Source organism: Haliotis rubra, unplaced genomic scaffold (assembly GCF_003918875.1).
Source record: "Haliotis rubra isolate DU_JTF1 unplaced genomic scaffold, ASM391887v1 Scf548, whole genome shotgun sequence".
Taxonomy (NCBI): domain Eukaryota; kingdom Metazoa; phylum Mollusca; class Gastropoda; order Lepetellida; family Haliotidae; genus Haliotis; species Haliotis rubra.
The window spans coordinates 661,731-683,683 of record NW_025767244.1 but is presented as its reverse complement, the minus strand read 5'-3'; the positions used below and the strand labels follow the sequence as shown (position 1 = coordinate 683,683).

General features: G+C 43.5%; 1 protein-coding gene across 1 annotated transcript in view; it reads right to left on the bottom strand.

Annotated features, from left to right (window-relative positions):
- LOC124253643 (protein SMG7-like) overlaps positions 1 to 21,953 on the bottom strand; it is a 297,643-nt gene that overhangs the window by 71,606 nt on the left and 204,084 nt on the right. The window contains exon 19 of the mRNA XM_046687453.1: positions 5,182 to 6,108. Coding sequence (XP_046543409.1) covers positions 5,182 to 6,108 — 927 coding nt within the window. The remainder of the gene's footprint in view (positions 1 to 5,181; positions 6,109 to 21,953) is intronic.

The following is a 21,953-nucleotide window of genomic DNA, read 5'->3' as shown; positions in this document are numbered from 1 at the left end:
CCAATTTCTCATGAAAAGATGAATAATGGTAACATATGTTATATTTGGGATTACACTTTCTTAATAAAGTACAGATTCTAACGCTTTTTGGGTTGAGTCCCATCCGGGATTTGAACCCACACCCTCAGAGTCAGGCACCTAATCGCCAGCACACAAAGTCAGATGCCTAGACCGCTCAGCCACCGCGGCTTCCACAAAAATGGAAGTCGGACAACTGGTAGTATAGACTGTGGACTTTGTGTACCCCTCTGATAAGTGTTAATTGGCACGGCTCCCACGGCCAAAAGCTATGAAATACACAATGCCATTTTAGAAAGTGGTCAAATGTAACATATGTTATATTTGGGATTACACTTTCTTAATAAAGTACAGATTCTAGTACTTTTGGGGTTGATGGGACTGGATTAGGTGCCTGACTCTGAGGGGGTAGGTTCAAATCCCGGATGGGACTCAACCCCAAAAGTACTAGAATAGCTTTCGGACGTTGGAGCCGTGCCAATTAACACTTATCAGAAGGGTACACATCGACTAGCTCAACACTTTCTTCTGGAGTAGACATCTCGTTGGAGTAGGAGGGAGATGGAGCTGATGATCGTCGAACATTGGTAAGTGATGCTGTAGCTGGGGGTATCTGCTGCGGCTGAGAAGGTGTCAGGTCTGAAAGCTGGGGTTGTTGAAGTGCTGCAGATACCGCCTGTAGCCTTGAAATCAAAGTTCTGAGAGAGCCATGTATTACAAGTGTGATCCCATGATACCGGAAGAATCAGCTGCCATGAACTAGTAGAAGCGTCGGAAGAGAAGTACTCGCCGATCCTATAGAGAGCGCCACTGTAGAAGAAGTGCATTTTTGCAGACCAAATTGCCGTCAATGAAGAAACCACAGGGATCGTAGATCCAAGAGAAAACGCCGAAGTTTAAATCACTGATCGTAAGTGGAAAGAAGACACTGGAGCGGTCGAGGAACCCAACAAGTTCACTGCATGTGGATTACAAGCCACAGAAGAATGGATCGCCAATCCTGGGAAGACTGCCAAACTCAAATTGTAAGCTGATGGTGGAGGAATCAACGCACCAGGTAGACTCACTGTCTGCACCCTGAAAGCTGACAAAAGGGGATTCGACGATCCCGTGAAGATCGCCACTTGTGTATTGTAGGCTGGTGCAGGCAGCATAATCAAAGGTGCCCTGAAGCCCGTAGACAAGATCGCTGAACCTGGAATATTTGCGGATCCCGTGAAACTCGTAGAAGATGGAGGGATCGCAGATCCTGGAAAGGTCGTCGATGAAGGAAGGATCGCCGGTCCCAGACAAAACAGTGAAGAAGGGAAGAAAAAGAAGAAGAAGGAGAGATCACTGATCCCGGAAGAATCACCGAAGCCAGTGGGATCCCTGATCCCGATAAGATTGTAGATGTAGCTTGTGAAACGCCCACCATATCCAAGGTAACAATTAATCTTTTCTTAAGCACCTTTCAATAATATCATTTGAATTGACACTGCAATTGTGTTCACAAAATCGATCATTTTGAAGACTGAAATTAATTCAGATTTCCTTTTAGTAATAAAGTTGACAGGTTAGATACACAGACTGCAAGATGTATAGTTGGTTGATGTATATGTAGTGGAAAAGGCTGCATTGAAGGAAAAACTACAAAACAAACCAGTTGCTGTCATCTTTGATGAACTTGGTGATGAGGAGGGAAGATATGTAGTTGTAACGGGAATGGCTTTACGACATACGACCATGATGCTTCGCGTTTTGTATTTTGTGTACTCAGAATCAAAGCTGTCCTGTTCCCAGTTCATGGATGCAGAGGAGCAATTAACAACCAACAAATTTCTCAAATAAAGACATAATTTATTAACAATAAACTCAACAGCTGTGTGTTTTCTAGGTACTGTGAGAAGAGAGGCTGACTCAGACCGTAGAGATCAAGTCGGATTATACGGTGTGGTGAGTTCCTGTAGGTATGCTGGAGCAGTTCCATGCAGGGCCTTGAAGGTGTAAGTTAATATTTTATACTGACAACTCTCTGTAGTCTGCGCATGAGAGACTTGGGTATTCCTGCAAGTAGTGCATTCCCATAGTCCAGTATGACACCCCAGTATGATACCCCAAACCTTGCAGGAAATATATTTCCTGCACCCACGACCAAAGAAGGGTATAGTTCCTAAAGTAAGTTAACGACCAACACACGGAAGTAAAGTGAAATGTCTTGATCTGCACGAAACGTAAACACGTGCTCCCAGTTACATAGTAAATATCCTTTTGACTCCACTTGTTGAAGTGCATGATGAGAAAGTGTTGGCTTACCTTGCCTCAGCTATGTTTCTTGATCAAACAAACCATGTTACAGTATCCCTATGTGTGGTCAGTGAATGTCTTCATAACCATAACATTACGTTTAAAGATGTTCTGTTTTTTTACACTGATAATGCCCAGTACATGAAAAGGGCATTTGACTCAGCGGACTTTGTACCAATGCTATTCACATTAAATGTATAGCTCACATAATGAACCTAATTGGCCAAGTATTTAGAAAACTTTTAAAAGTGGTTAACAAATTTGTGAAAAGATTCAGCAATATGTTTTTTCATGCAAATAACAGAAAGGCAAGATATCGTTCATTTCTTGAAGTAAAATGTGGAGTGGATGACAAGTCCCTGATCATAATGCCACCTGATCAACAAGGTGCAATTCATGGTTTGATTGTGTTGTGTACCATCAAAAGCATGTTCATCTTTATAGGGAATTCACTGTTGCAGAGAGTGATATGAATTACAAGATACAGTGTTTTCTTGAAAGAATGTAAAAATATTCTGCAGTTGAATGACTACTTCCAAAGCAGGGTTCCATGTACGTTGTATGTGTTTGACATTTGGAAGATCTCATGGTCTTTTTTGTTGCTAATTGTGACATAACCCAACACTCAACACATCTTGAGCAGGTTTGATGACATGACCTTTACCACAAAACTAGAATGTCTTGAAACTTTCAAAACTGCATTTAAGTCAGCCCAGGACAATCTTGAAAAGTATCTTAATGAGTGACAGCCCAGGCTTCCTTTCTTAAAAGCTGTCACGTTATTTAATCCAAAGAGTTATCCATCTTGATAAAACTCAGTTTTAAAGCTATCCCAGGTTAATTGAGTGTTCCTCTTCTAGAATTTACTTTGTACACAACAGTGCTAGCACCAGAAGCAACTGGAGTGGCTGGAAATGACCAGGTGGATCTGGAGACATATTGGTCCTCAGTACAGGACAGAGTACCACATTCAGAAAGACTTTCTTTAAGATACAGAAATGCTGTAACTAACTATGCAGACGCTGAGCACAGCTTTTCGTTATATAATTTAGTCCTTACTGCAAGGCTAGGAAACCTGAAACCAGATTCTCTGAGAACATTAGTGTTTCTCTATCACAACCTGAGACTTACCTACAAGAAGTTCCTGAATGAGATTGTACCAGACATGCCAGACAGCTTTGTGTTTTACAATTAAATTAGAAATTCTTTATCATTTCTTGTGTTGTTTTTCAAGTTTCAACTGCAGAATGTTTTGCAGAATTTGGGATACAGAATGTGCCACAGAATTCTTAAAAAATTGCCATGGAATCAAGGAGGGACTGTACACACGACTCTTTGAGCAGCAGATGGTCATCTAGTCCCTGGAGGACTTGAAGTAGGTTCTGAGGGATGAAACAGTCATCCCAAATTCTCAGACAAATCGGACGGAGTGTCTAAGAAGTCCTTGATCAAAAGAATGAGACTTACTATGTGCCTTCTTAAAAGGTCTGTCATGGCAAGATCTTTTAGGGGCAGATGGACCATGTTCGTCCACTCCCTTTCAATCTGTATCTGCAACTCACCGTAAGCCAACACGTCAATATGCCGCAAAATCATCATTGTTCAGATGGGCGCAAAACTGACATCTTTTCGTCCAGGCACATAAAGCCAAACAGTCTATGCACAACCTGTGGGTCGACTGCAAAAAAGTTTCATGTCCGCACCTCAGTGTGACAGAAAGAGAATGATGTGTTGCATGCTTCTAGCAAGGCACTGAAACGTCCAAGAACGGGAGCGGTGGGGAGTGTCCAGGTGAGGGACTTACAGAGGCTAGAAACTTTGTTCAACTTTGCTCAGCAGCATGTTTCCACTTCATGGTCAACATAAGAGAGAGAGTACAATACGTGAGAAATGTGAGATAGGATAAGTCTGAAATATTCAAGTGTTAGAGGGTGGCCTTCGTTTTACTAGGGTTACACTATGTTCCTGGTGGCCACAGCAACAAAACGTAATAATGAGAAACCTAGTAGGCCGTAGCTAAACGGGGGGAACGCAACAAGACGTGACAGCACATAATAGGCCATAACAAAACTTGTAAACAGTCCGTAGTGGGTCCGTAGTGGGACGGGAGGTATGTGTATTCCCCGGCATCTCACTGTCCTTTCAAGTTTTTGCATGGTTGGCCACATTTGTTTGGCGTTATGTCACGGTTGTTTCACCCTTGCTGCTGTTTTGTCCCGGTGCAAGATAATTTGTATGGTAGCTGATTCGTCCCATTCTATCACAACGCATCCAGGCGTGTGACGGTTTACAGGGCCATCAAGATATGGCACATTGCATTCTCTGGCATTCTCTCTCTGCAGCTGATGCTGGCCTTCTTGCTGACTCGATGTATGCCCCCATGAAACATACAAACACAAAATCTTCTTCCTCTTTGGGGTTTTGGCTGCTATTGCTTGGGAATTGTTTCTTTATGCTGTGGGCACAAACATGCTCCATAGCTGACCGGCGTCCACGTTTCATCCAGAGAAAATGCTAAACGTGTCAAAACCTTTATAAAAAAATTCAGAAACATGAGGGAACCCATCAGAACGTGACAGGCCGGGAAGAAATGTGGACTGCGGTCCAAACCGTAGTGCGCCATTGAGCTTCCGTATTCAGCAGCGTGTTTTTCCTAACAGCCCATCCCAGATACTGTGATTGACAGTGAGATATCTTAGCAGGACCTATAAAACTTGACTTGGGAGGAAGAAAATGGCCAAAATCCCACGGCACACTACGGTTCAAGGAAACGAGGCTGCCGTGAACAACGGGAACATAGTGTAACCCTAGCATTAGAATCATATGCCTGTTGTAATATGCTGTCTATGCAATTTACTGTAGATGTTTTTTACATACCTGTATCGTACGTGGATTGAAACCTCCATACATCCCGGCATTCAATGGATGCTGACCAGGATCTTTATGGAGAGGGGCAATGTTTGATGTTCCATATGAAGGTGGTGGTCTCATTGGTGCCCCTGTGACATTTGAGTATCCAGGTGTTCCCGAAAAGGTAGGAAAATTTGGCATCCTTGGTGATGCAGAGTGTTGTGTCTGAGCCTTAGGGGATGTTTGAACTCTTTCTGTTCCAGGAGCCTGAGAAAATGTAGATTGTTGACTTGGAGGACTGTTTAAGTTTGTCTGTTTTGCAGTTGTCATCATCTGGTTAGCTAGCTTCATAACTTGGAGTAACTGACTGGGTGACATGTTATGGAAAGGCTGCCCAGGAATAGGTGCTTGTGCCAAAGCTGCTCGCAACTGCTGCTGTGCTGCTGGTGACAGCGGTAGTGTTGGAGTATCTGCTGCTGTCACATTTTGTGGTAGACCAGGTCTTGGTGATTGCATTCTGAACATGTCTATCTGTGGATATGGCAGTCTTGGTGATGGAGTATGATGAGAAAGGCCCTGTGAAACACTGGAAGCACCTGGCTGCTTTTGCATTGGTGGTGGTGAGTGGCCTTTAGTGTTAAATTGTTCATGCATGTGGGACAGTTGTACATTAGTTGTAGCTGCTGTACTGCCTGTGTAATTACTTTGGACTTGTGGAGAAGGGCTAGCCCGGGGCATAGGCACAAACTTTCCAGGGCCAGCTAAAGAAGAAGGCTGCTGCTGAATTGTTGGAGATGGGTATCTCTGATATAATGGTTGGTTAGGAACTGTCTTCACACTACCATGCTTCATAAACTGAGGTTCACTTGTGGGGATGCCCAGTAGATACTTTGGTGATGATTGTCCAGATGACGTCTGTGAGAGGCCTTTGGTGTCCTTTTCAGTAGACGGAAACTGCAAGCAAATAGGTTATCATAGAAATGGGTAAAAAAAGCCAGTGTCTTGCAATATAACTCATAAACCAACTGGCCGAAATCAGTTGAACCAAAGCAAACAGAAATTTTAATAACCCTTCAAACTAATATTGTTTTATGGTTTAGCCTTAATTGATTAGATTCTAAATAGTTTACGAAAAATGTAAACAAACTGTACAAATCTAATGATAAAATTTGCATTTTCTGGTTTCACTGAATTGTAACAATCATTTTTTTAGTTATACTTAAATATATATATCAACTACAGCAAATACACAATGCCGATGAGTCACATTTCATTCTTCACTGAGCTGTCTACCAGCGCACAGGTGAATGTTACATCAGGCCATTAGTTTTGGAAGGGGATAATTTTTGTGGAGGTGTGTTATCATCTGGTAGGATAATACGAAAACATGAATGCCAAGGTGAGCTTTCCACCATATCGGAATGACACGTATTTTTAATATTCAGCTGCAACAAATACTTCCCTGAATTCCTCGTACATTTTAGAATCAAATTAAAAATGGTCTTTGTCACTAATACCAGAACATTTTGGGTGTGAAAACGAACGCTGTGCTCGTAAGACAGCACTTAGAAATGTAAACAAGGAAAAATTCAGATATTACATTGTGTAGCATTTTCTCGAATTTTCAGACATCTATTCGTCTATTAGTAGTATGCAAAGGCTCAATACTTATGCATAGAAAGAGTATTGCAACAAGAAAAAGGAAATTAAAAATAGATACAATACAGTAATTTGATACATTCATACAAAATTGTCAAAGCTTCTGTGCAGCTTGACGCCATGACTGACGCAAATTCAACCAGAATGACAACACTAATTATTAGCATTTCTGGCTTCTTCTCTTACTTACAATGAAAACATAAAAACAAATAACCATTCACAGATAGTCAAAATGTTTCCGATTACTAACATGGCATATATACGTACAAACAATCCTTGAATCAAGGGAATGGCCCTCGCAAAGTCCTGTGTACCAATGTCTGTGAACCCGCCATTTTGCAACAATTGGTCACCGGTTGTGAGGTCATATGTCAACATTGTTGTACATATTTGGTAATTCCTTTGAGGTGACTTCAGGCACTCGTTGCTATGGAACTATGTGAATCAAAGTCAAAATGTGTTTCACAGTTGGGGTGTGTGCCAAAGAAGTCAGGACTGACTGACTGACTGAGTTTGGTTTTACGCCGCTTTTAGCAATATTCCAGCAACATCACTGCGGGGGACACCAGAAATGGGCTTCACACATTGTGCCCATGTGGGGATTCGAACCCGGGTCTTCGGCGTGACGAGCCAACGCTTTAACCATTAGGCTACCCCACCGCCCCAAGAAGTCAGGAAAATCCAGACTGATCACAGATCTTTGTGTTCTGAACTCTTTTTGTTTTAGAAGAGGTTTTAAGAATGACTGTTAAGTGTTGACATTAAAGATGGATTTTCACACATTCCAATGAGACATGGAGATAGATAATTGCTTGGTTTTGCCTTTGAAGGTAATTATTATAGATGGACAGTCTTGCCATTCAGCCTCTCATGTAGTCCATATTATTTTTGTAAGACAGCTAGTCCAGTTTCTGAGCCAAGGAGAAATCTAGGATGGAAGATATCAGCTTGGACAGTGTGTGGAGAGCTAATCTCACAGAGAGAGGTTGGCCTGTAAGAGCAGTGTCACAGTTTCGTCTATGCTGGACTAAATCTACACTTTAGACTCATAACTCTGTGTTGAGAACACAGTTTATGGCTATTATGAAACAAGAGTCATCAGAAGATGACAAATCCCCCCTGGCCCCAACATATTTGAAAGAACAAGTCATCCGACAGTTCCTTAAAGTCTGAGTCCACATCATTTCCATATGGAAACCAGAAAAAATGAAAATGCCAAAAATCTGGAACTAGCAGGCACCACTTTGGTATCTGTCTGACATATCTGCCAAGTTTTGCGGAAAGATATTTAACATTTTTCGAGTTGTGCTCTCAAAACGAAGCCCACCCTCCCTTTTGAGACTAAGTCTGAATCGTTTCCATGGAAACCGAGAAAAATAACGACAAAAATCTGCAAATATCAAAAGGCACCACTTTAGGTTGTTTGATATATCTACCAAATTTTGTTGAAAAATATAGAATGTTTTTTCAATTCTGCTCCGGAAACAAAATGATTACGGATGGACTGACAGACGGACGAGGCATCGACTATATCCCTTAGCATTACATGCCAGGGGGATAAAAAGTCATATCTCATATCCCCCTCTACAGAGGAAGGTCTTATATCTTGTCTTTCGTTTCTTTGCAAATTCCTCGTCTAAGCATAGATCATTACCGTATATTACCGTCTATAAGCCGAATTTTGAGGACCAAAAAAATATGTCTGTAGAAGGGGGTCGTCTTATCTATGAGGTACAATTTCACGGAAATATTTTTAAGCTCGCCAGTGCCCTGCCAGGACGATGTTACAGGTTGCCGGTACATCTGCCAGGATGTTTGCCACGATAACAGCGTTTATGTTGCAAATGATGAATAAAATACATATTAACCTGTACGTTTTCATTATTTCAACATATTATTACATATTAGTCATTATGACATTTATCGTACAATCAGCTGTGCACACGTTTCCCGGCGATCAAGTTCAAACATGCACAATAATATAACGGGATGAATTCTGGCGCAGTCTTCAGTAAAATATAATACAGAATACTATTATTTAACCCACAGAAATATATCCTACAATTGTGTAATTTTAATTACAGTTTTTTGCACTATAAATTAAGTAAGAATAAGATTACCGTGTGTATTTGAGCCGGAAATAGCAATCAGCTGTGCACACGTTTCCGGGGATCAAGTTCAAACATGCACAATAATATAACGGGATGAATTCTGGCGCAGTCATCAGTAAAATATAATACAGAATACTATTAAGTATTATTTAACCCACAGAAATATATCCTACCATTGTGTAATTTTAATTACAGTTTTTGCACTATAAATTAAGTAAGAATAAGATTACCGTGTGTATTTGAGCCGGAAATAGCAATCAGCTGTGCACACGTTTCCCGGCGAGCAAGTTCAAACATGCACAATAATATAGCGGGATGAATTCTGGCGCAGTCATCAGTAAAATATAATACAGAATACTATTATTTAACCCACAGAAATATATCCTACAATTGTGTAATTTTAATTACAGTTTTTTGCACTATAAATTAAGTAAGAATAAGATTACCGTGTGTGTATTTGAGCGGAAATAGCAATCAGCTGTGCACACGTTTCCGGCGACCAAGTTCAAACATGCACAATAATAATATAACGGGATGAATTCTGGCGCAGTCATCAGTAAAATATAATACAGAATACTATTATTTAACCCACAGAAATATATCCTACCATTGTGTAATATTAATTACAGTTTTTTGCACTATAAATTAAGTAAGAATAAGATTACCGTGTGTATTTGAGCCGGAAATGGCAATCAGCTGTGCACACATTTCCCGGCGAGCAAGTTCAAACATGCACAATAATATAGCGGGATGAATTCTGGCGCAGTCTTCAGTAAAATATAATACAGAATACTATTATTGAACCCAAAGAAATATATCCTACAATTGTGAAATTTTAATTATGGTTTTTGCTCTATAAAATAAGTAAGAATAAGATTACCGTGTGTATTTGAGCAGGAAATAGCAATCAGCTGTGCACACGTTTCCCGGCGAGCAAGTTCAAACATGCACAATAATATAACGGGATGAATTCTGGCGCAGTCATCAGTAAAATATAATACAGAATACTATTATTTAACCCACAGAAATATATCCTACCATTGTGTAATTTTAATTACGGTTTTTGCTCTATAAATTAAATAAGAATAAGATTACCGTGTGTATTTGAGCCGGAAATAGCAATCAGCTGTGCACACGTTTCCCGACGACCAAGTTCAAACATGCACAATAATATAACGGGATGAATTCTGGCGCAGGCATCAGTAAAATATAATACAGAATACTATTATTTAACCCACAGAAATATATCCTACAATTGTGTAATTTTAATTACAGTTTTTTGCACTATAAATTAAGTAAGAATAAGATTACCGTGTGTATTTGAGCCGGAAATAGCAATCAGCTGTGCACACGTTTCCCGGCGATCAAGTTCAAACATGCACAATAATATAGCAGGATGAATTCTGGCGCAGTCATCAGTAAAATATAATACAGAATACTATTATTTAACCCAAAGAAATATATCCTACAATTGTGTAATTTTAATTACAGTTTTTTGCACTATAAATTAAGTAAGAATAAGATTACCGTGTGTATTTGAGCCGGAAATAGCAATAAGCTGTGCACACGTTTCCTGGCAAGCAAGTTCAAACATGCACGAAACATACCATTTTGACACTGATTTTAAGGGTCAAGTTTGGGAGTGGGCTTATCTATGGGGTCAGCTTATAGACGGTAATATACGGTACTTAATAATGTCATGGCAGCACTGTCATCGCTATATCATGCCTTGCGTATGACTGACCTGACTATCACAGGTGATATTCGGAGGTTCTTGAGTGCGCTTGTTAAGTCTGGTACCACAGAACATATGAAGTATTCTTCAGTGATGCCAGTTAGCTACTTCTGTACACTTTTCTCCAGCTGGCCAGTAAATGCTGATATAACATTGAAGGATTTGAGACTTAAAACTATATCAGAGATGCCAACCCTAATTTAGGCCAATTAGTATTTGGGCCAAAAAACTGATTAAAAAGAAAGTATTTTTTGGCCAAAATTAGTATTAACTTTTACAAAGAATAAATAAATAAACAAATTTAATAATAAATATACATATTCTAAGAACTTGTTATCAACATTGTCCTCACCTAAATCAATAGAAAGTATCCACATATAGCTTGATACTGAATAGAATGTGGTTGAAATTTCTTGTGTATAGTACGTTTGTCCAGCATATAACTAGACGACTTTGCACTATACCAAGGTGTGCTCGACTCGATGTAGGCCTTGGCTGGAATACAAGTTTATTTATATGAACGAATGGTACGTGTGCTATTTAATAATTTAATTTAATGTATTTTTTTTTTTTAAATCGTATATTTTTACTGCTATCGTAGTCGCATATTTTGTGTTGATTACTCGTAACAAATACGATAAAATCATAAGGGTTGGCATCTCTGCATTATGCCTGCTTGCTTTGAGTCTCAGATATAGCCCCTAAAGGTGTGATATTTGACAGTAAAACTATGTCTGAGAACAAGGTATTCATAAAAGTGTCCAATGTCAAGTTTACTGAGGATGGTAATGCTCACATCAAGTTGTTTGCCATAAAAAAATGATATACATAGATCTGGTTTAAAGTGGAATTAGCAAAACATTCAGAGTCTAAACTTGACCATGTAACTACTCTCAAGGACTACATTCAGAAGACTAATAGCCTGCATACTGAAAATGGTGCTATCTTCCTCTCACTTAATGCTCCACACCATCTCATATCTTCATCATCAGTGGCAGTGATATTGGAAGAAGGTATTCACCTTGCTGGATCCCCCCATCCGGCTTCACTGCTAAATGTTATCACCCACTGGTGCTTCTGTAGCAATTGAGAGAGGAATCAACACCAAGACTGTTCAGAATTTGGGACGATGGAAGAGTACTGAGGTGTTTTATAATCACTCCAAGATACCCTCAAACACTTTTCAAGTATAATATCTTCAGTCACATTTTTTGGCTCTTGTAAATCTAAGCTGTATGCTTGCATTGGTATAATCTGTTCACTGTTCAACACTGTTAATTATATAGTTAATTATGTTCGTTTCTTATAGTGCATTTTACCACGTTTTCAATTTTCATGTGTGTGGCATTTCACTGTTTATACTGTGTTGAACCTTTTGAAGGCTCTTTTATGAGTGCTTCAGTGGCAATGACATATAATTAGTTATACAAGGGTTACCTCCCCTATATTATGCTGCACTGTCAGTTATTCAATGCATTCAATGTGGTTTTCAGATTTGTTCTTAAAACATGTGTTACTATGGTATTGTGTTTACATTTAATTGTAGCCAGTGTGGTGACAACACCCTTATGTTTTTTTTTGCACTCAGTAATAAGGCTTACTGTTATCAATAAAATTACTTGTATATTTATTCATAGTCATATTCTGCTTCACTCAAGGTGGTGCAGACGATTTGTCGGCAAGTCGAAGCCATCAAAATGAAATTCTTCACTGCCGAATCGTCCGTACTACCTCGCGCTCGGGTGAACATGAGGGAGATAGCAGAAAACGTGCCACGGATCCAATATGGTTGCTGAAAACCAACAGCATCGACCGAGTCGATATCCAAGGCAGTCAGCCAAATCTGTATTATCTCGTAGACGGACCAGTCCGAGCATTTGAGTAGTATATACAATGGGGGTTCTGGATCACTTTCAACCAAAGCCTCTGCAAAGCCTTATTTCACAAGTAAGGCTTTGGTCGGACCCTTAGCTCTTGCTACCATTACCCCTACTATGAAAAAGTTTGGGACAATAGCGTGATACGAATGCCCAATGTTACACCTCACAGCCGCACCACTTAACCGACTGAGCTACCGGGGACATGGCTGAAGTATGTTGGTTTAACGGGTCTATCCTGGGATTGTATCATCCAATACTGGGCTGCGTCTAACGTGCCGCTATGACACTATTGTGCCGCTATGCCATATTTACCTCGATGAAACAGTTTAATGTGAATCGCCTATGATCTCTTTGGTGTTTGTAATAAAGGCTTGTTGGGCTTTTTTCACCCCTTGTTCTATGTACTTTTTTTTCTCATCCTCACTGATAGCAGACTTACGAGACTTGGACCGAATATCTTGTTTCATTTTGTTATATTTTGTGAGTTCAGAGAGGATTGAACTAAACTCCTCCTCTGAGATCTTACTGTCAGTAAGTGCCGTGGAAATACGCTCACTTACTGTGTTCAGTTTTGCTTCCGCCAGAACCCTGATCTCATCATGTTTCAACGCCTTACGATGCAGTCTGCGTGATGCAAACTTAAGCACCAACCCTAACACCCCTGCCACCCCAGCTGTTATTTCAATGCCTAGCACTACGGGGGCAGCCACGATGGTAGCTAACAACCCAACACCTGCCGCTCCCAGTCCCATGCTGGTTGCCATAAGGGCAGTGTCAGCCCCGTCCACGATATTGAAAGCTCTATGGTACTTCTTACACAGTGCTTTACGCGTGTCGCAGTCTTGTTCTAGTTGGCGTTTTACATCACATAACTGTCTCAAACGGAACCCGTCTACGGTTTCCAGGGTCTTCACTACTTCCTCTACGACTGGGTACAGGCCCATCCTATAATATATATTACAAAAGATATTTTAATTGGGTTTCAGTTAATAGTTGATTAACGTATTTGAAGCTTATAAGTTGTAGACCATCAGGCAGGGTAATAGGTGAGAGGCTAATAGGCATCTCTGCTGTAACATAAACCCCACGGAGGTTTACTAAGGGGTTTATAGGACCTGTTGGGGTATCCCGTAGTATAACAATACGACAATGTTGGTATCTGTGTTCGGCACGCCAATATATTGCTACCCCCAGTAAAAGTGGTACTGGTGAAGCTTTCGGGGATATACTTGAAAAGATGACTTCTATGATGAGTGTGGAGCGTAGGGATATTCTATCAATATACCCCGATTGGCCAACAGCATTGCTGACAAACGTTAATTTATTTTTTACTGGGGAACTTAACGTGTGTATGGGGTCAACACTACCTATCTGGACATATGCAGTAGACTCCAGAATGAAAACCCCAGTCAAGAAACCGTTGTTCCTAATCTCGGAGATAACCCCATCTTTGTTTAATGTGATATAAGGTGAGGTGAGGGTTAAGTTGATCAACCATTTAGGCTCTTTAAAATCTGATAACGACATCCGCCTATACACGTTGTCTTTCAAGTGTAGGACGTATGAGCCACCTTCCTCACCAGGTTGATCGAATCCCTCTGTGTCCCCTAGATCGTTAAGTCTAGTGTTGGGGCGAAGCCAAGACATTGCTATAATACTATTACGATATAATTTCCAACTGGTTTTCTGATAATAGTTCAGGGGTGCACTTCACCCCCATGAAGTGTATGTTGTCGGGTAGGAAGATCTTGGTTAGTGATATAGTGTCTTCCACGATCACGGTGACACCCTGCAGACTGGTTTTGGAGTCGACACCCACCCGCACGTAAATGTTGCAAACGTGATACTGTTGTTGTTTCCCCCACCTCAGTTTGACCCCTTTCACGATTTCGACATCATCCTGCGATGGTTCCCCTGGTTAGACTTGGATGACCAGTGTTGAGTTCGCTGGTAGACTCTCCAGGATATTGACCACGCCTTCGAATTCAGACACCAACTGCAATACCACGCTTTTGCATGCCCGCTTTTACTCGATAGCATGTGGGCTGCCATACTGGCGAGTGGGCTGATGACTATGCTACGTCTCTGAGTCGGGACGTAAGCCACGAGCAGGGTTCCGTTGTTCACGACTTTGTTTAGGTGGTTGTCTTTGTTATCCGTGAACACGTAGGGGGAGCCGAGCCTAATATTGAGAAACCAGTCGGCTTTATCGGGTAACAACACCCACTTGTCATCATCGGTGAAGACGAGTGTATATGGCTTATTTCGGGCGACGGTAGTGCTCTCAACATCAGTTAAGTCGAACAGTTTGCCCCCGAACGATGGGTATATCATCCATTTATCATCACTGGTGCGGACTAGGGTGTACCGAGTGTTGACAACCGCTCTTGAGGTATCTACTATATCACTTAGGTTGCTAGTACCACCATTGGAGGGGACTTCAACGCGTTTGTAAATGCTGTTTTTCAGTTGCAAAGCATACAATTTACCATCTACTCCGGGGTCGTCGAATCCGCGTGTGTCCCCGAGGTCGGAGATCCCCACATTGATGCATTTTTCAACTTCATTCCAGGACCTTGCGCTGGTCATTTTATGTGCAGCGTTAAGCTGAGGTATCCTATATTCACGAGATTATGATTTATATCTAACACCGATATTATCAGCTCAGGGATGTTGCCCTGGGTTAACCTCTTATACTGCCGAGGTGAAAACGACTCAGTTCTACCGTCGTTGTATTTCTCCGCTTTCACCGTGCGGCTCTCAGTATAGTGGAAGGGTGACCCCTTGAATGTTGTCAGTTGTGCTAACCTGGCTGAGATGAATGCACAGCTCTCAGTAATCACGGTACTAGGCCGGGTAACTTAGTGCCTGTGGTGGTAGTCGCTGGTTTTATCTCGTCAGGCTGCATACCGAGTGTCCTCGCCAATGGTCGGCCAAGCCTCAAGGAGTTTCTTCCGTTGTTGATTAACACCACTGTGCCGTTTGAGTCGTTCATCTTGAGTTCGGCTCCCAGGGGTTTGAAGACCTCATCGCTTAGAGAGCACATGCTGTAGTAGCCGTCAGTTATCTGGTTGCGCCACCTACTGAACAGTTTATTGTTGCTAGCGCTTGATGTTAGTCCATCGTGGTAGGTAGGTGATATCGCGCATTGCGCGACTTCGAAGTTGACCCGACGTGTTATTGATCGCGTCTCGTCAGCTGAACGGCCTCACCGCTTCGTTATTCCTGGAAGTGTTATGTACATGTTAGAGTATATAAACTCATTATATAATAGTTTTAAAATGTACTCTGGAGTGTTTTACCCTAAACTGGACGTGATTTCCCCACATGAAGATCGTGGTCGCTGCCGGGTTGTATTTCGGCCCAGTTCATAGATGTGTTTGATAAGTATAAGTTTTCGTGACTAACGCTAAGGTAGTTCACGCTTGGTTCAACAAACCGATGCAGTTCTGGCAGAATCAACATAACTTCGCCGTGTGGTGCGCTACAACGGGGTGTGGTGTGACATTGACCGACACTCGGCGTGAACCGCTGAGTCAGTCTGTGTTCACGTTTCACGCGTGTACTACCAGGTCAGGCGTATCCTCAAAGAGATCAGCCCCGCCCCACAGGAAAAGGCGTGGATGCAGTAAACAACCAGTACGATAGAGCGGTCCTACTGAACGTATTTGCAACGAATTCGACTAAACACGAAGACGGATTGGCGCTTGCCGGACCGAACCACGGGTTGGGTATCCCCATCGTTCACAACATACCCTCTCGGAAGCCAGCCAGCGAGTTGAAAGAATGGGATTACAAGTCGTATCATCACCTCACAACGAACGAGTGGGATGACCGCTACATGGCATTCGACGACAGCAAGGATTACCGAGTCTGGAGGTTCGAGCAGGGGCAGCGGATGACTGGAAAAAGTTCATGCTGGACACGTCGAAAGGGTTCACTTTCGTGCGGGGTAATCAGGTTAAACGACTTCGATTCGAACGCACGCGTGGGCTGTTAGGTGCGCAGGACGCAAACGCTGCTCAATTTCCTAGGTAAGGGGACTGCTTACGACGCTCAGAAACAGTTCGTTGTCAACGTTGAGGATGCTATCAATGCTCCAGTTGATCTCCCGAGTGCCATCAAACGCTACCAAGACGTGTTGGAATATGCCAGGTCGAAAGTCGACTACGTGTTCGACGTGGGGTTGTACATGGCTCCAAGCGATATGCAACTGAGAGTAAAAAAAGTGGTGGGCTACAACAACGAAATAGTCATAGCCACGGCGGGCCAAAAGTTGGGTGTCAACATACCCCAGTCCCACCACCCACGACCGGTGAAACGGGTATAGTGGCGCCACCCCCGGAGCCTAGGGTGCAACCAACACCCCCTGTGGGGGTGACCCCACAATCCAATCAGCAGCACATCGATCGTAAAACAGCCCTGGTGGTTGGTGGGGTAGCTTTGGGGTTCATTTGGTTAAAAATTCCTTAGCCGCTACGTACACCACACCCGCCACGGCAACGATGGCTGCCCACAGGTTTTGACTGAGCCACGTGGCAGTTTTAGCCAAAGCGCTGCTCAGCAGCCACGAGATGATGCTACCCAGGATGCCGGGTAGGGCTTCGGCGGCCTTACCAGCCAGGGCTTCCCCTAGTTTTTTTATCCACTCTTTGACACCACCTGTGGGTGTTGGTGTTGGTGCAGGCGTAGGGGTACCCCCACTTAATGACACCACCAGGGTTGATATGATGAAGCCCAATGCAGTCACAATGCTGGCGATGGTGATGCCTTGCTCTCGGAAGAGGATCCGAATCCTGTCAGCTAGCGTGGTGTCCTCATTTAGGACTCGATCGATGGTTTCCCGTACGCGGCTAATTTGTGATCGGAGGGCTTCCCGGTTCGAGGAAGCGGATTCCAACCGAGTCCGTCTCTCGTCTTCCAAGTTTTTTATTCTCTCCTCGATACGACGTTTCATATCGTCGTCTTCAGTTTCGGTGAGTTTTATTTTCTCGCGAGCGATGTGCTCATCGATTTCGTTAAGTTTCCCCATGTTGTTCACGAGTTCTCCGCGGGAGGAAGCTTAGGTCGTCGCCACCGTAATCTATGAAGCCTAGTTCATCACGGATCAGCTGACCCCCACCAGGGCGACTGGTGAGTGTTGACAAAGCATACAGCTTCCCGTCTTTTTTTATGATATCGACCCCCGGGTGAGCCTTCAATCGCAGCGTGCCCTTCTTATCGACGGTAAACTTGGCATAGTCCCTTCCCAACGGCTTGATGTTGTCTCTATTTTCAACTGCGTCGCAATAATCGTCGACAGCAGGCTGTACAAGTTCAGTACTTAAGGGGGTAGTGAATGTGGTGTCATCCTCGAATGCCTAGGCACTATCATCCCACATATCATCCATAGGGATGTACTCGGCCATTATTTAGTATTAAAACTTATATATTTCATTTATATAACAATGTACGGTAGAAAACTAGATCCTTTGAGAAGGTCGAGAAAGCCTCTAGGCGTCAGAGCCGTGCGCCAGTCGGTGACCATCACCAACAATCCCAGCAAGATAGACCAGAATCAAACGCTGCTGGTTAGATTCCCAAACCTTGGTGAGAATGACCTCATTGTGCCAGGCACGGTTCGACTGGCGTTCAACCTCACGTTGACCTCCACCAACAACAAACGTGAGCTAGTGCGGAACGTAGGTCGAGCCATCATCAAGAAAACCACCATCAAGATCAGCGGTAACGAGGTGCTGAGCATCGACGACAGCGACGTGTTTCACTGCTACGGGGATCTCTGGAAAAGCGAGGGAGAACGTGGCAATGACGTGTACCAGGGTATCAGCAAATCGACCAGGTCGCGCATTGGATACGGCTTCACGCAAGACCAGCTAGACAAGCTATCGGACGGTGAAAAGGCCATCGCCTGCCGCATGGGAACAGGTTCTGCGTGTCGCCGACTTCGAGTTGCTCACGGCACACGCGTGCCGCTTTACCAGGCAGCTGGGTGATAGGCTTGAATACCAGCTAACGCTTAACGACTACAGCAAAGTAGTGCATACGCGAACGGTGATGAGGCCAGTTACGCCATAGACAACATCTCTGGAGTTCGACATGGTCACTAGCCCGAGCTGGCCAGGCAGGTTCGAAGCCAGTACTCTGGGAAGTTGGCGATCCTGTACGATCGCATACTGAGGCATAGATCAGTCGCGGCGAGATAAGAGCGACACTGTGTGGAATATCAACCTGAACGTGCCGGGCGCCGATCGATGAAAGGTATCCTGGTCGTCCCCAGTGGAGGATTACGAGCCGCTCCGAGGGACAGCGAAGTTTTTCAACCCCGAGATTGAAAAGGTGGAAGTGACCATAGAGGGCGTGCCCAACCAGCTGTTCAGTCATGGTATGAGGGCATACCAGCAGTGGGATGAGATAAAAAGCTACCGCCATCAAACAACACCCATACATAACCAAAGACCTGGACCTATCCTCCGCGCAAATCGGTGAATACCTGACCACCAAGCACGCGCTGTGGTTGGACATGCGATCCACGGATGACGATAAACTCCACGGTAGCGGTCGCCGCATCGACAACGGCAGCGAGGGGATAACTATCCAGATTACCAAGAAGGCTCAACCCGCTGGCAAGTTGAAATTATATCTGTATGCGTCATTATGGACGCCGCAACTTAATATAGACAATGGGAGATTCGCGCAAGCCATCTACTGATTTGCCTGCCGGCAAGCCACTGCCTACTGATTTGCCCCGCGACCCACACTGCGCCATAGTGTGCGGGCAGACTGGCTGTGGGAAGACCGTTTTCGTGTTGGATATGTTGGAGGGGTACTACAGGGATGTGTTTGATAACATCGTTATCATGTGCCCTACTCTGAGCATGAATAAAACGCATTAACGGAAAGACCTTGGGTGATGACGGACCCGGACGCATACAGAGTCGAATCTCGAACACGCCTTCGCAGGACTGGTTGAAAGCTTACCATATGAAGTTTAAAGGTGAGTCGACGCTGTTCATACTGGATGACTGCAGCTTAATCGTGAGATAACAAAAAAGAGAGATATGCTATCGTACCTGGCCTTCTCCGGCCGGCATGCAAATCACAGCGTCTGGGTGCTAACGCAGAAGTTCTACTCGGTGTTGAAAGACCTAAGGGAGCAGACGCGTTGGGTGGCCTTATTTCACTGCAAGGACAGGGATTCGTTTGAGGAGTGTTTGAGAGAGAACGATGTGATGAGTAAATTAGAACGGGAACGGGTGAAGAAACAGCTCGCTGAAACTAAACACGCTAAGCTCGTGCTCAAGACCGACCAACCAGTAGCCTATAGGGTGTTTTAGCTTAGCAATGCTCAGCAATGCTTAGCAATGCGTAGCAAAGCTTAGTAAATGCTAAGCAATGCTTAGCAATGCTTAGTATAAATACTTAGCATTTAGTTATAGCTATGGTATTTGAAGTGTTTGTCGTGTGCAACTTAACCTTCATTTCCCTGTGTTTTGCCTGCATCGGGTATTATATAGTGAAAACTAAATCTTACTTGTTACATTATAAGATGGAATGTGATGAACTGCTCGAACAATTGTTGGTACCCCAATCACCACAGGTGGACGCTGATAAGCGAGAGAAACTGGTGGCGCTATTGTTGGCGGCAAAGCCAAACATTACTTTGGAGACTACACTCGATAAAATTCACAAAATGTCAGCTGAAGAAATCGATAAACTGTAATGCTAGATAATGCAGACCCGCTCGAGCAGAGATGACAAGGACAATAAGATCGGCTATGACCCAGATATACACTAGTATTAAGGCCATACTTCCTTCCCATTCCCCAGGAACTGACTTCACTTGTGGGAAGACCTTGAGAAAGACCCTTTTATCGAACACGCCTTGAGCTCTATTAGCTGCGAGCTGTACCACAAATATGGTATGTTGTTAGCCCTGGTTACGGCGGCGATTATTACGGCAAAGCATTGTCAATTTGAGAGGAAAAATAATAATAATAGTATAGATGGATGCTGCACAGGAGGAGATGGGGGAAACCCCCAAGGAGGAGACCCCACCCCAGACCCCTTCAGAGGGGATCCCACAACTGGGGGAGACCCCAAAGTTGGGGGAACCCCAACTGGAGGTGACCCCTACAGTAACCAGGCAGAAGAATCCTAAGAGAGTAGCTGCCGGTAAAAAACGGTGGTGTAACCAACATAAAATTATCAGGGTGACTCACCCGACCCGACTCTTGTTGGCTGTAGGCGTAACTGCTGCCGTGGTTATCTCGTGGTTATATACACGACACAGTGAGGGAAACCCTCACAGGGATCCCGGGGAGGGAACCCCTCACAGGGATTCCGGGGAGCCCCCACAATTAGAGGTCAACCCACATATCATGTTATAATTTAATATTCTATATCATATACATAATGTCTGAGGGGAAAACGTTCGTCAACGACGCATACCACGCCACCGTGGTCGCCAGTCTAGCCGTAGGATACGCTCGGTTGACTAAAATGGTGCTTAAACAACCAACTATCAAGCTAGATTTCAACCTGCAGGATATGGGTATGCTTATAATGAACCTTGGTATGGCGATGGCTACAAAAGACATCCTAGTAAAACAAGGGATACTACCTGAAAATATTATGAAGTAAATGAAGGATGGCTACGATTGCCATGATGGTTGGTGGGGCGTTAGTAAATGCCCTAGCATTTTCCGGGAGTAATTTCCTCTTCTCGAAACTACAAGAGTCACACGCGGCTGAAATACAGGAAGAAAGAAAGCCGCATAATCTCGCTATTGAGAAATTACAGGCCGCATAAATCGAAAGTACGCTAAAAGACGCCTCCAGAGGATCGATTACATTAACGAACAACTCAGGCGCGAAAACCATGCCGCTCAGACATTCCACGATGTCGACGACGCGAGCGCAGAGAATACTTCTTATTAACAGGTAAACGGTTGGAACCACTGAATAAACCCACACTCGCCAGTACTACACACCATCCAAGGGACAAATGGACCGTGAACTGGTATTCATAGCTGGGTATAGCAGCCACCGCGCTGGCTGCTAAACAATTAGACTAAATACTCATATAAGTATGCTAAACATGAGACCTGCTCCATACCGATGCGAATACATACTTATGGGGAAGAAAGAAGCCTGTGGTAGGAAATGCAGGACTAGGGGGTACTGTTGGTTCCACATGGGAAGCCCTAACTATGCGTGTTCTGTGTGCGGTATAGGGGTTAAAGGGCACTACTGCTTATGTAAAGCTCACGGGGCGAACGTAGTCAGACATCACCTCATCTACGAGAATAAAAAGGCCTACATAAAAGAACGTAGGCGGCTTCTCAAGATAGCAGTGTAAGGCTGGAGGAGTTACCTCCCTTTGACAGTGGCCCAGTTAGAGATTATACACACCTA